This window comes from Myotis lucifugus, unplaced genomic scaffold (genome assembly GCF_000147115.1).
Source record: "Myotis lucifugus unplaced genomic scaffold, Myoluc2.0 scaffold_16, whole genome shotgun sequence".
Classification (NCBI taxonomy): domain Eukaryota; kingdom Metazoa; phylum Chordata; class Mammalia; order Chiroptera; family Vespertilionidae; genus Myotis; species Myotis lucifugus.
Window position 1 is genome coordinate 14,285,768 of NW_005871064.1, and position 15,954 is coordinate 14,301,721.

Sequence of the window (15,954 nt, forward strand, 5' to 3'; positions counted from 1 at the left end):
CTTTGAGTCCTCCAGATCAGAGTTCCATGAGGTCCCCAGGACCTTCTTGGAGATTATTGAAGGCCAAGGCACTTAAAGGGCCTAGGGGAGGGGAAGTGAGCAATGAGTTGCTGAAGCAAGAGTGTTTCTGGCATGTCCTTGGAGAGCGTAAATGGATCTGCCAACATGTGATAAGCTCTTCACACATCCGCCTGCTCTGAGGGCATCATGAAAGCTGACATAAATCTCTGGTGAGCTGCCAAAGGCCTGCTTCCCAGACACAGTGATTGGCATTTAAAAAACCACGAGACTCAAAGCACATGATCACATTTGGAGAACAATCTGTCAATATATATCGAGAGTCACAAAAGTGACTCTTCAACCCTGTAATTTCATGTGGGGGAATTTCTAACATAGAAATACACCAAGTACACCAAGTAGAGGAGAAAGTAAAACAACCATGACATTGAATGGCTGCTAGGTAGCTATGACTGCAACATACAGCAGGTCCTCAAATAGCATCGTTTTGTTCAATATCACTATCTTATAATGTTGATGAGATGCTATAGGAACTTAACTCTTGTTTCTATCATTTAGCCTATGGCAAGATTGGTTTTGTCAAATGCATTTCGCTTAAAGCTGCAGAACTTATTGATGATGTTAAGTGAGGAATTACTGTATATCTAATTCTTACAATACTCCTAAATTGTAGGCTTGAATACTAATTCTCTTACATGAATTTTTAAAAGTTTAAGCATATAAGATAACTCAGTTTCAGAGCATTAATTGGCCCAAGAGCCTTCCATCTAGTTAATGTTAGAACTGGGATTTGAATCCAGGTCCATCTGATCAGAAGGCCATATTCTTTCTACCGGGACACAATGCCACCGTATGCATGAGGTTCATTACAGAGTTATCAGAAATATGGAAACACAATAGAGGAATGAATAAGTAAACTAGGGTATATGTACACTCAATGGACAATTATGCCATCATTAAAAAAGATAAGCTGTTTCCATGGTGCTATAAAAGCTTCATGATTGTGATAAAACACTTAATGAAAAAGTACGATAGCAAATTTTATGTAATTGTAATTAGTTAGGTGAAAGATGCATGCATATTAACAGAGATAAAATACAAGGCAGAATAATTGTGCTAGGAGAAGAGATTATAGGTGATGCTTTTCCCTTATATCCAGACTTTCTATAATATTGTTATAAAAAATTCCTGGGGAAGTCTGAAATTACAGAGTGCATTTGTTGGTGGGAAGTGCACAGAGCTGGTGATATACCATAAGATCCTGAAGGGCAGTGCCAATACTGTCTTGAAACCTCTACCCATGCTCCGTGTTCCTGGGGCCCTGCACGTGCTCTGTGGTCCCGTGGCTCTGTGCACTCTCCCACCCCATAACAAAGAAACAGAATTTCCGGAGGATGAGGCCCAGAAATCAGGATTTTAAAAAGATTCCCAGGTGATTCTAATGTGCAGCCAAGGTTGAGAACCACTGATACAGAGCTTCACCCACCCCACAGCGGTGCACTGAAAACAGGCTGGGAAGGTAGGTAGGCCTCATCCTGAATGCTATTCCCATTCCATTCGATTGGAAATGATCACCAAGCATGCTATGAGAGAGATTCCAAGGCCATGTCAGAGGTCGGTGGAAGGACATGCCCTGATTGATTATTGATCTGTCATGGGATTGGTATTAGGCAGGCATGGAACACACATGTGCTCCACATTGATCTCCACTTGTTAGCAAATAAGGAAACTGAGACTCAAACTTTAATACAAGGAGGAAAATATGACCTCCACTTCTAACTTCAGGTTTATAGATTTCCATCCAAATTTGGACATATTGTTCTGTGCCCCTCCCTTAGGTCTATTCCTGCTGAACAGAGAGATACAGTATTTTGAGCGAAGTTCTGTGACCAGTGGAAGGCATGTAAACCCCTCTGCTTGCTATTGACAAATCTGCTGAGAAGGAAAAGGAGAGCAGATGTTCAAACTTTGCTAACCAGCTATTTAGAGAGACCCAGGCCCCCCTTTTACCCTAAAATTCTGTCTTACATCTAGGAAAATCAATCAACGTACTCCAAAACAGAATGATTGGGAAGCAAAGTATGGCCTGTGTGCCTGAGGATCAGAGGACCAGGAAATGGAGAAGTTACATAGATCACATTGAAATGGGAAAATGTTCAACATAGTGAACATTCAAATTTCACAATATGGCCATAATCATGCACAAGATGTACTAGTAAATGCACAAGGACTAGAAAATAATAAACCCATGGAAGCTGTTGAAGTGTGAGGGAGTGAGATAGGGGTTACTTTCCACTCCCCATCTTCCTGGCACCGTATAATATTGTTGTGATGTCACTAACATTCACACAGGATAAATTATTTTTTTTAAAAATCAAGCAATCATAAAGAATATTTAAATATCTAGTATAGCTGTTGCCTTAATTTTGATTCAAGTTTGGAATCCAGATTTATTCATTAAGCAGATATATATTGAGTAGTGCTTAATGCCAGGTCCTGTTTTAGGTACTTGGGAAAAACAGATCCCTAACCTTGATAAGTGTACCTATTAGTGGTTGGGTTCTGTGAATTAAATGTAAGCTCAGTGGTCACTGGAACCTCAGGTAGACTATTATAGATTATTAAAGGACTTAGGATATAATCTTATGGTTTTATATGGTTGCATCTGTCATATCTGTGGGCTAACTGAAGCTGAGAGTTATTCCTGACTATCATTGTACATCAGATTGAACGGAACCTCTCAATCTTCATTCATTAAAAAAAAATAGGGAGAACATATTGGCCAATGTTATATCCGATAAGGGCCCAATCTCCAAAATCTATAGGGAACTCATACATCTTAACAAAAAGAAGATAAACAATCCAATCAAAAAATGAGCAAAGGACTTAAATAGACACCTTTCGAAAGTTGACAATACAGAAGGCTGAGAAACATATGAAAGCATGCTCAAAGTTGCTAATCATCCAAGAGATGCAAATCAAAATGACAATGAGATACCATCTCACACCTGTCATAATGGCTATCATCAACAAATCAACAAATGACTGGTACAGCCACTGTGGAAAATAGTATGGAGTTTTCTCAAAAAACTAAAAATGGAACTCCCATTTGACCCAGTAATCCCACTTCTAGGAATATATCCCAAGAAACTAGAAACACCAATCAGAAAGGATATATGCACCCCTATGTTCATAGCAGCACAATTCACCATAGCTAAGATTTGGAAACAGCCTAAGTGCCCATCAGCAGATGAGTGGATTAAAAAACTGTAGTACATCTACATAATGGAATATTATGCTGCTGTAAAAAAGAAGGGATTCTTACCATTTGTAATAGCATGGATGGAACTGGAGAGCATTATGCTAAGCGAAATAAGCCAATCTGAGAAAGATAAATATCACATGATCTCACTCATTTGTGGAATATAATGAACATTATAAACTGATGAACAAAAACAGATACAGAGACAAAGAAGCATCGAACAAACTGTTAAACTTCAGTGGGAAGTCGAGCAGCGGGTGAAGGGGGGAGGTAAGAGATCAACCAAAGGACTTGTATGCATGCATATAAGCATAACCAATGGATACAGATACTAGGGGGTGAGGGCATGGCCTGGGGGGTAGGGTGGCTGGGGGGAGGCCAATGGGGGAAAAGGGAGACATATGTAATACTATATGTAATACTTTAAACAATAAAATAAAGCTTAAAAAATAAAAAATAAATAAATGAACTGAGCTTCTGTTTTCCAGACACTGGGTTCTCCAATGGTGAGTAATATAGATGTGGGTCCTGCCTTCATAGCACCTACCATACAGGGAGATACACTCATAAATAAATACAGGAGTGGGCAAAAGTGGGTTATTAATAATAATAAATAATGCAAAAATTAATAAATGAATACTAATCAAAGAATAAACTCCATGTTTTACATACTCACAACTGTAAGCCTCCTTTTGCCCACCCTGTATGTAATAATTAGTCATTGTGATGCATATTATTCAGGAAATGAAAGCAGTGATAGAGAATAGTGGTGAGTGGCTGGAGTCTTCTTTGCGACTGTTGGGGAGGGCCTTTCTGAGGAGGTAGCACACCTGTTGGCGCCTGCAGTATGTGAATGAGTTGGCTATGGAAGAAGAGGTGGAAGAGCTTTCAGGTACCTAAGAACTCCATGCGCAAGGAGCCTGAGGCAGGAGGGACCTGGGCACATGGAAGGATATAGAAGAAGGTCCTTGAGACTAGAGAGAAAAAGAGAATGCAAGATGCAAGGTCTTTTGGACCTACGTTAGCAGTTTGGATTTTATTTCAAATGCAATCTCTCCATAAGTTAGGTACTAAAACTTTGGGAAACGTTAAAAAGAAGTTAAATAAATAGAGAGAGAGAGAGAGATTTAAGAGAGAGAGATTTAATTGTGTAAAGATGTCAGTTACCCCCATGTTGTTCTACGCATTCAATGCAATTCTAATCAAAACTACAACAGGGGTTTGCATTAAATGTGATAAGTGGATTCTAAATGAAAGAGCCATGGGCAAGAATAGCCACGATGTTTCTGAAGAAGGAGGAGGAGGAGGGGTCTGCTTTGGTAGAGATCAGGAGTAAGGGGGAGCTATAACTGTGATGATGCATGGTAGCCAGTGGGATGGAGAGCGCAGAAACAAATGAATGCATATGAGGAATTTGAGCACAGGTCAGATATGGCTGGCAGATCAAGGGGAAAGAAGGACTATTCTTAAAAGGTATTTATCCACATAGGAAAAAACAAATGTTGTACCCCATTCTCGCTCCTTTCACGTCAATTAAGAGCAGATAGGTTCGGGACTTAAACTTAGCAAAACTGTACATTTTTTAGTAGCACTCTAGGAAATGGTCTTTCTTACCTCGGTTTGGGGAACAGCTTCTTAAGGATACAATGCGCTCACTATATATGCAAAGACTGATAAAATTTACTATATTATAACCAAGGGCTTTTGTCATCAAATAAGCTCTTAAATAAAGTAAAAATGGCAAGTTACATATGTAACTGACAAAACAGTATCCAAAATACATAAAGAACTATTAATATCAATAAAAATAGGACAAATAATCCCATAGAAAAATGGGCAAAAGACATGAATGGACATCCCACAGAAAAGGAAATATAAATGAGGAACTAATATACTACAATATATTCAGGCTTGCTAATGACTGAGGTGATACAGAGCAAGACAATGAGGAGATGCCATTGTATACCGATTTAAGTAGCCAAAAGGAAGAATGCTGACAATACCAGATACAGGAGAGAATTTGGAATCATTAAAGCTCTTATACTTTGCTGGCATAAGTGTAAATTGGTGAGAATAGTTTGGAAAATAGCTTGGCTCTTTTTTTTTCCTTTTTGTGAAGTTGAACATTCATTGACCATATACCTAGTTTCTCGATATAAACTCAAGAAACTATTTTGCACATATGCAATAGAAGGTATGTACAAAGGTGCTTATATCATCACTGTTGATAAAGGTAATATACTGGGAGCAACCCCATACACCTATCAAAGAATAATGTATAAATGTGTTCTAATGTCTTCGCAGGACGGAATACTACACAGCAGTCAAGATGAATGCACTATAGCAGCACTCATAGATAGGAATGACTGTTAGCACAAAATATGGAATTAAGATTATATACAAAAAGATTATATACAATTCAGAATCCTTTATTAAAGTTAAAAGACTGATAAAACAAAATAGTATGCCCTTAAGGAATGCATACAGGTAGTAAAACGACATAAAAAGGAATTATATACATGATTCAGGATAGCAGGAGGAGTCAGGAGGGTGAGATTGGAGGACCTCATAAACAGATACAAGATATTGCAAAAATTTCTGGTTGTCCTGGTAGTTGGTGTGTTGTTACAAAAATGAAATAAATACATACAAAAGAAGGCCACAGACAAACCAATGAGGAAAGTGTTTCATGAAACTAGGAGTAAGATCAATTCCACTTGGGCACCTGAGTGGTAGGTCAGAGCAGGAAGGAGCCTTTGAATCTACCTGGTCCAATTCTTCCAGGTCAAGGTGTAGAAAACAAGGCCCAGGTAGGGAAAGGGGATCACTATGGAAAACCAAATGTCAATAATCAATTTCCTCCTTGCACACTTCATGATTTGATTTGTAATGACACATGTGCACTAAACATATGCATGGAATAACAGGGAGACCAGGAAAGCAATGATGATTTTTATGACATATATTTTGAAGGGCTCTAAAGAAGACCTGGTATGTATGTGTGTATGTATGTATGTATGTACGTATATGCATGCATATGCATTTAGGTATGTATGCATGCATTGAGTCCATAATTATGTAGGCCAACACCCTGCACTTGGGTAAATTTTAGGTAGTCAAATAAAGGACCATTGACTCAGCGGGAGAGGAGGGAATGCCATCTGCCATCTCCTGAGTCTGATGAGAGCATAATCTCTGAATCATAAATTTGAATTCCAGTCTCCAGAGACATCCCAGTAAAGGCTCCCAATGCCCCATGGTGGGTGAACACTCGCAATCACCCTTCATTTAGGTCCCAAACACAGAGCTCTTTTGACCAAAATACATATAGAAGGGCTGGCCGGCTAAAAGCGGCAGATCCATGCTGCCTTGCCCAGTCCTTGAGGAATTCCAACAGGAGTTTCTGACTCAGGTATAACATCTGAGATGAAAGGAGAACAACTTGTGATGTTTAAAGAGACCCTTGGCAGGTTATACACCGCCTCGGGGCAGAGCTCACTGAAAGGACCACACACAGCCAGAGAGAGGGTTCCACTCAGAAGTATGGGCTGTTTCTCTACAAAGCCTGCTGGGTGCACAGTGCCCCAAACATAGTTTCCCTCCCTGCAAGGAACGTGAGGAGAACCCAGGCTGTGCTGGACGCAGAACTACCTTTTCGTTTCCTTCCCTGCACTCTCCTAGGAAAACTGTACATGCTCAGGAATAAATTTAGCCTGCAAATTATTATTATTATTATCGTTAATCCTCACCTGAGGATATTTTTCCATTTATTTATTTATTTTTTTAGAATGGGAGGAAGGAAGGGAGGAGGGGAGGAGGGGAGAAAGAAAGCAACATCAATGGGAGAGAGACATTGCTTGGTTGTGTCCCACATGTACCCTGACCGGGCCAGGGACCCAGGTCGTGCCCGTGACCAGAAATCGAACCTAAATCCTTCAGTGTGTGGGCTGACACTCTAATCATTGAGCATACTGGCCAGGGCAAACTACAGATGTTTTTTAATGCAAAATTTTCCTTTATCAATAGTTCTAACGGATAATTATGATAGAAGTTCATGAGAAACAGCTGGGAGCCTATTGAAGTAACAGGGAATTTCTCCTGTGATATTTGAATCTATGTCATGGATGTGAGGTGACCTGGTTCCTTCAGGATCGGAGAAAACAGACATAGTGTGGTGTCTATGACACCCCCTATTGTTAACTCTCCAAAGAAATAGAGCAATTCTGAAGATGCAATTGAGAATGTGGGTACAGCCCAATCATAAAGGATTCACCCATGCCTGCCTCAGACCCATAAATGCACATGTGCATATACACGCCAGTGTACAACTACATAAACTCACAAACATACATGTTTTTGCACCACACACAGCAAGACAAACCTACTTATCCACATGCGCACCTGCAGGAGTACTTGCCATGCAGCAACCTCTGCTGTTTTCCTGTAGTGGAGCTGAATGATTAATGCTTCGTGCAAGGAATGTCTCCTTGCCAGGAGAACGTGATTTGCTGTTCTTTGGGTAACGAGCGTTATGCATCTGTTGATTCCTACTGTCAAGTTACCTGGCTCCATCGCAAACAGGTTGTAATAGCAAAAGGAAAAAAAATAAAACCACCCAGAGGCAAACATATCGGCATTCTTGATATTCCTCTAGTGGATGACAGACAGCTGTAATGGTCTCACTTACATAAATGCAACTTACTTCAGCACACAACTCCCCATCCTTGCAGACGCCCAGTGCCAGAAATCATTCTTTTCAACCTCAGGCCGTTCCTATTGAAACACCTGTCAACCTGTCTGTCAGCCCAGTGGACCCGAGTCTGGCATCTACTCAGGGATGCCTGCATTTTTCAGGTCTCTGGAAGAGAAACATCCTACGGAGATTGAGTGATGGGCTGAGGATTAGGAAAAACAGCTCCTAGACATCCCAGGGCCCTGACTCAAGATTTAGGGGAGGCCTCTGGGAAAAATCTATTACATTTTGTGTGTGCATATGCCTTTTTAATCACACAAGTAAACAACAGAACTGATTTCTACGACACAGGAGAAGGGAACAGATCTATAAGATAAGGTCTGTGGTGGGCTCAGCATCAGCATTGCAAGATGCCATTAGCAAAATGCAAAGGGAAACTGACAGAATGATATGGCCCTGTGTGTCTTCATTTACTCCACAAACTATCTGGTTAGCAACCTTGAGGAGAAAGAGCCAACGCCTCTTGAACTCGAACCTTTAAAAATCAGCACCTAGCACCCACCTGTGCTTGAGTGAGTTGCCTGTAGTGTCGTATCTGACAGAGTTGGACTCTGGCAGAGTGAGAATGAAGACAGGGTCGCCTGTTTAATTAGGGGCATTTGGCTAGGATAACGTAGCAAAAGAGACTAAGTGAATTCATTTTACTTCCTCCCAACTCTGGATGTATGTTAGAATTACCCAAGGAACTAATAAAAACCCCACATGGATAGAACCCCCCCACCCCCAGGGATTCAGATTCATTTGGACTGCAATGAGGCCCAGGCATGCATCCATCATCCATTTATGTATCGACATACCTATATATTTATCTACATTTGGGGGGCTCCAAAGGTATGATTCCAATCTCCAGCCGGGCTTTAGAACTACTAAATTGGTTAGAACACAACTTTCACCATTACTCCTTGTTAATCTGAAGCATGAATCCACATAGTCAGCCAAGGAATATTAACTGAGCACATGTGAAAGCTCCTCTTTTACCTCCCCAGGATACACTACTAAAAAGAAAGAACAAATATGGCAAGTATTAAGTTCAAGACCAAAGGTCTTCAGGCTGGGGAAACAGGGAAGTGCTAACGTCACAGTTTACGTCTGAGGCTCATCTGCAGGTAGAATTCCCTCTTGCTCAGGAGAGCTCAGTCTTGTGTTCTATTCTGACCTTCAACTGATTGGATGAGGCCCACCCACATTAAGGAGGTTGATCTGCTTTACTTAAAGTCCACTTAAATGCCATCTCATCCAAAAACAGCATCACAGAAACATTCAGAATAATGTTTAACCTCATATCGGAGCACTATGGCACCACTAAGTCAACACAGAATAACAGTCACATGGCCCATGATGGGCTAAACGTCCAGGAGGAGGCTGGATGATACTGAAGCACAACAACAAAACCAGTGCAGAGTGTGAAGATGGCTCGGAATGCCGGGTGACGTGGAGAGTGGGCAGGGAAAGCCTCCTGGAGGCACAGAATATGAAGGAGGGGCATAGAATGAGAAGTAGAAAGTAAAAACTCTTGTAGGCAGAAGGACTGAATCCACAAAGTCCTACGAGCTGCTAAGAACTGGGTGAGCTTGAGAAAATGCTAGAAGGCTGCAGGGGCTGCTACACACACAGCAATGGGGGGAAGGGCAGGAGAGGACGTTAGTGAGGCCAGCAGGGGCCAGGTCCTTCAGAGCCCTAGAGTTAAGATGAAGCCAAAACAGGGAAGTGCCCGGATTAGATTGACATTTAGGGTGTTGGGTCTGGCTGAAGGGGGAGAAGTGGACTAGGGGAAGCATCAGTGGGGGGTGGGCAGCGAGGTCCTGAAATGGTCCCGGTAAGAGATGAGTGCTCAGATGCGGCCATGTGACCTAACTCGTGTCTTCTTTGGCAGAAGTAAATCGAACTTTCTAGAGCATTCGATGTTGTAGCAAGTGGTAAGGGAAACAGAGAATTCCCACATTTCTGGCTTAAACAATTCAAAAGAAACAAGAGCTTTTATCCTAGTTACCAGCCTGGCTCAAGTTATACCCAACAGCAGCCTGCATTATGCAAATTGTGTATCCTAATTAATGTAGATCCAGTTTGATTTATGCAAATTCTTGCTTTGGGCTGTGTTAGTCATTTCCTGCCTGCACTACCTCTTGCCCATCAGGACCACTTCCCCCGCACCCTTCATCCCATTGCTGCTCTATGGGCCAGAGCCATGAGCATGTCTGGGGTCAGTGAGCTCTGAGTGGCCATAGTGGCTGAGTCCAAGGACAGGAGGAAGGTGTGTCTGACATCCAACCTGCGCCAGTACCGCCTATGGGCCTCTCTCTTTGAGAGCGTGCTCCTGAGCTCCTGTGTGCCACTGGCCTCTCTCTCCATCAGTGTGTGACTGCTCCAGTCCCTGGTAGGACTCCTCTGTCTCAGAACTCGCGCCCAGCCCTCCTGCCATGCACTCCCAATTCACTCGCACACTATCTGCATGCTGCAAAAATATTGACCACCCCCCGACCCCATCGTACCTTTTAAAGGCACTCCCACACAGGAACGCCGCCTTATGTTATTGAGGCAGAGTGTGTGTTTTATTCAATTCTGAACGCCAGGCGCCTAGAATAGCTCACAAGATAAATGTCAATCAACTCTAGCATAATCAAGACACCCATTCCTGACTCATTAGGGCCCTCTCATTCCCTTTAAGCTTCTCAGATTTATACACTGTAATTAGAAACTTGGTGATTTTGACTGCTAAACAGAAAAGCTTAGAGGGACGCTTCCCATGTCTGAATTTTAAATATTTTCACACTTCGTTAACCCCGTTGCTGGTGTAACATCTTCTGGCCCAATTCCCTCACACTGCGTGATTTTTATTTTTGGATAGAGATGAGCACAATTAATTGAATTCAGACACATATTGATTACTGTTTTTCATGAACTCTGAACAGCTTGTCTGGGAGTGATTTTATTGAGGAGTCGTTAAACAACTGTTTGGCTGGGCCGTGTCCCCCACGTCCTCATCCGGGCTGTAAGTGCCTGTCTGCAGGGTTGATGGCCTATTTGTGGGGAGCTGTGTTGTTCACAAGAGCAGTCAGAACGGGAAAAGCCATACCCACTCTCTTCACACACTTGCCCCGCCTGGGGAACACTGAGATCCACTCAAACCCATGCAGGCCTCTGGCGGGGTCTGTGGGAACGGCCTGATTCCCATTCCTGGTGAAAATACTCAGCTTGTGGGCCCCATGTGAGCAGGGATATCACTCAGATCGTTCAATGGCCACATTATTCATCCAAGGACTGCACTGCTTTCAGCAGGCGGAACTTTCCAGATCCAGACGATGGAGTTTTAGAATGTCTCTTGGACCAGTGCTTCTCACACTTCAATGTGCACATGAATCACCAGAAGATCTTGTTAAAACACAGACTCTGGTTCAGGGGGACTGGGCTGGGGCCTGAGATGCTGCATGTCTGATGCCCATCTGTGGACATGAGGCCTTTGACGTGACCTACCTCTGCACCGCCTGCCACTCTGTGATCGAGAAGAGCATTCTGCGTCTCCCACTAAAGTATAGGTCCCTGGAGATCGGAGGCCATGGTCTGATTCCTAACCCAAGTTACAGCAGGAAAGAGGCAGATGTGACCAAGTTTCCACATCTCTACCTGGGCACAAGGTCTTCCAATAAAAAGCCGAGCTCTCATTGCAATGTCATAGATGATGGCAATGTCCTCGCCTCCTGGCACACTTTTCAGATGTCCCCAAGATGCTGATGCACCCACAGCCAGTTAGCCACACAACGGCCTGGTAATTGTTTAAGAATATAAATATGATTCCTAGGGCTCTTTATTCTTCTCTGGATAAAGCACACACTCTGCCCCTGCCCACCCATGGTCTTATCACTGTCCTTCACGCTCACAAAGCTTCAGTCACTCTGACCTCCTATTTGTCAAACATGCCACAGCCGTTTCTACCCCAGGGCCTTTGCACTAGCTATTTTTCTCCAAGTGTCATCACCTCTTTGCTTTCAAAGACTGGCCACAGGCAAGGTTCCAACAGTAGAGCGATTCCAAAATGAGTTTTAAACCTTTGGTTTTTCTAGGTTTGACATACATTTATTTTTCTCTTGATTCTTGCCCAGTTGGAGACTGGAACAGTCTGACACTTTCATATGACAACAAGAAGACTGAAGCCCAGAGACAGAATGAGACCGAATCAAAGCCACTCATTTTATGAGGGGGCAAAACTGTCCAAGGACAGACCCAGAGGTTGAAAGTTGGAGTCATAGAGAAGAAAATGTAATCTTAACACAATACATAGTGCTTGGACCTGCACTGCTTAACAGTATTTGTAGTATTAGACCATTACAACCCACCTATACCTCTCCCTGTTTTTGGCTTTTGACTTTGCTGAGTTCAAGGTTGAACTTAAGAAGAGGGAGATAATCTTGAATTTCTCTTTCATTTGTGTTATCCCATTTTTCTTTGTCACAAAATATACTTTTTGAGGCCAGAGAGGGTGATTTTTAATTTATGGATTTCTCTCTACAATTACAACAAGAACCTAATTTTAAAAATCAAATTGGTTTCATCTAATTAAATTTGGAAATTGCCTCATAAACATATACTCTGTTATAAATGTCTTTAAAAGCAAGGGCTCCCGCTTCCTGTCTGGAGCAGAATTGGGTTGAGCCCAGCATGGGGGGGGGAGGGGACTCCCCATCTCTCTTCTCAGGAGGACACACTCTTTTATCAAGTGTCAAAACTCTCTAAAGACTCCTGGTCTACAGCCGTGCTTCTCGAACTCCAATGCCCACGTGAATCACAAACAGGCATCTTGTGAGAATAGAAACTCTGATTCGGGAGCTCTGGTGAAGCCTCAGATGAAGTATTTCTAACCAGCCCCCAGGCATTGCTGATGCGACTGGTCCATGGACCACACTGACTAAGGGGCAAGACACTTGCACTTGAATTCAGGATCCATGAATTTGCCATCATGTGACTTTGGTCTTTTCACTTCACCACTCTGAGTCTCAATTTTCTCATTTTTATGCAATGATAAGAGCTAACATTTATTAATGAGATTTCTAAATGCCAGAGTACTAAACATATATTTATATATGCTTATAAATATAAATGAAAGGCTACAGGATAAACCCAAGGTTACATAGCAAGTAAGTGGTGGAGGATTAATCCTGGCCATAGTCCAATACTAGAAATGAGCTCTATCAGCCTTATCAAAGTTTAGTTTGTTCTTCTTTTGCAGTGAACTTCTATACAGCTCATTCTAATTCTGAAAGTATTTAGGAAGCTGCATTGTGTTGGCTTATGAGTCCTTCCTGCCTGAGGAAGATCTGCTCCATCTCTGATATAAGGTCCTGCTAATCCCGGGACAGCATCACTTGGAGGACAATAAAGAATGCCTGGTCCCCAGAGCAATGTTAAAGCTCAAGAATCATGTGCCCCCAGGGAAGGGAGTGACGCTGGGATTCTTTTGGAAGCCCAGGGACTGGTGTGGGTAGGATGGGCATCATGCGAGCATTGTGGATGAATCATAACCACTGCTTGCCAGGCCTGGGTCCTCTTGGCCATGCCAGGACAGCCCAGCTCCCTGCGTCCTGAAACCTTTGCTGAAGCGATCGAGAATCCCTTCAATGCATCGTATGCCCATTTGCTTTGTCATCGGGGCTATCATGACAGCACAACAGTATGCCCTGCGTTTTCTTCCCACCATGTCCGTGATTGTGTCTCACTCCCCTTTATGCCCTCAGCAGAGCTCTGAACATAGCAGGTGTTCGCCGGCCTCAGGCTGAAGTCAATAGAATGAAGCCTGACAAGAGATACAGCCAAAGGGGCCTCCTTACCTCGTACAGCGTGATGACCCCATTGGTCTCATTGGGAGGTTTCCACTGGATGTAGATCTTCTCCTCAAAGGGTCCCCCTTGGATGGACTCTAGGGGAACAGCACCTGGAACTGCAGAAGGGAAAAGTTAGGAACTTGATGTCGCCTTCTGTCTCATGTCCCCAGCCTCACTGACCTGGAACAGGAGTTGGCCAAGTTTTCCTGTAAAGAGTCAGATAATCATTATTTTAGGCTTTGTGAGCCATACGGTCCCTGTTGCAACTACTCCACTTTGTGTTTGTAGCACAAAAACAGCCTAAGACAATCCATAAATAAATGGGCATGGCTTCATTTCAACAAAACTTTTATTTCTAAAAACAGGCAACGGGCTGGAGCGGACCCACAGGCCATAGTTTTTTCACCCCTCTCCTGGAAGCCTGATGGCTTTTGACCTGCAGACTGAGCAAGTCTGGTCTTGAACTAAACCTGACCAGGGTTGGAGGACATCTGTAGGTCCCCCAGTCCTGCCAGCACGTGGGATTCTGGGGCTAGACTCTTGCCTTAGGACTGGTATTTGCAGAATGCAAAGTGAGCTTCACTTGCCAAACCTTGCCCAGTTTTCTCCAGCTACAGGAAGTGCTTCCTCAGCTGAATCCATCGGGAACTATGTGCCCTGAAGTCGCAATCCAATTAGAAGGAGCTCGCCATGCTCCGGGGAGGCAGCTAGGCCGTCTCGCTGCTGAGCCTCCAATGTCTGGAACACGGTAGATGCTTAATAACCATTTGCTGGTTGGGTAACTAGGGGAATAAATGACCTATGCCAGCAGTTTGCCCTAATGAGCAAAACCTTTCCTAGGCTGCTTGGTACCCAGGTCCGTCTCCCAGCCAGCATCCTCCTGCTGGACTCCACCATCGTGTGACAGCCTGGAAGATGCTGAACCACAAAATAAATAATTCCCCGAACTTCTTTATAACCCCCAAGGGAATCTTGAATTCATGTAAAGCATTACGGGATCTATTTATATGTTGGCCTTATAAAAGCAGGTACTTTTACGAAGCGCTTACTCTTTGATCAGAATTTTACATACATGATTTCATTGAAGCCCAAAACCAGCTCTGCCCAGTACTGATGATCTCTTTTTGCGCTGAGAAGGGAGCTGAGGCTAAGAGAATCAAGTAACTCGCTCAAGGTCATATGGCTCTTAAATTATAATGAGGGAACTGAATACCTATCTGTGAGTTTCAAAGCATATACTCTTAATCACCATGCTCGCCTCCCTAGATAGAGCCTTGGCCATATGTTGCAATCAGTTCCCTATTGTTAAATTAAAATATATTTAGTTTTTCTCATTATGGACACGATACGCAGGATTTGTTGACTATTAAGAATATACAAAAAGATTTAAAGAAGAAAAGAACAAAATCACTCCTATTCCCCAGAATTGGAGATATTTTTATGCCAATGCATATACCTATTTATTTAAAAATTAAACTCCTTCTGTGCATTTCGTGTTGTGATCTTCTTTTATAGCTAAACAAATCACACTTAAAAAACCTTCACATGTTCTTTGGGGCCATGTGTTTTAATGGCTGCCTAGAGAAGGACAGGCCCCATTCCAGCCACCAACCCTTTATTACCGGGCATTACATTTGGCTTAAATTCTTTATGATCATAAGCAACAATGTGATGAACATTCTTATAAGTAAGTATTTGCATGAAACTCTGATGTCCCTAAGACACATTTTTGGAAATCAATCTACTGAGCCAACATAGATGAATTATTTTATTTTAAAGGCTTTTGATATATATTACCATACCTTCCAGAAAGTTAGTACAACTCTGGGATCCCCAACAGAAAAATATGCCGATTTTCAACCTCTGCCACCACTGACTATTTAAAAAAATAAGTGTCTGTGTGTGTATCTTTTTTTAGAATACTGGAGAGAGTGGATTTGTTTTTCAGTTTAATTGGCCATTTGCATTGATTCTTTCATGAACATCCTCTCTATACCCTGTGCTCATTTCCCTGTATGGCTCTTCATTTTTGTTCATCATTGTTTTATGAGCTGGTAATTATAATCTGTTTTTAAGAACATAAGCTGTTTTGCATAAGTTACAAATAT

General features: G+C 42.5%; 1 protein-coding gene across 2 annotated transcripts in view; it reads right to left on the bottom strand.

Annotated features, from left to right (window-relative positions):
* Positions 1-15,954, bottom strand: part of PTPRT (protein tyrosine phosphatase, receptor type T) — a 585,877-nt gene that overhangs the window by 300,233 nt on the left and 269,690 nt on the right. For both annotated transcript variants that reach the window (XM_023750890.1, XM_023750889.1), the window contains exon 7: positions 13,853-13,962. In XM_023750890.1, the coding sequence (XP_023606658.1) occupies positions 13,853-13,962 (110 nt within the window). The remainder of the gene's footprint in view (positions 1-13,852; positions 13,963-15,954) is intronic.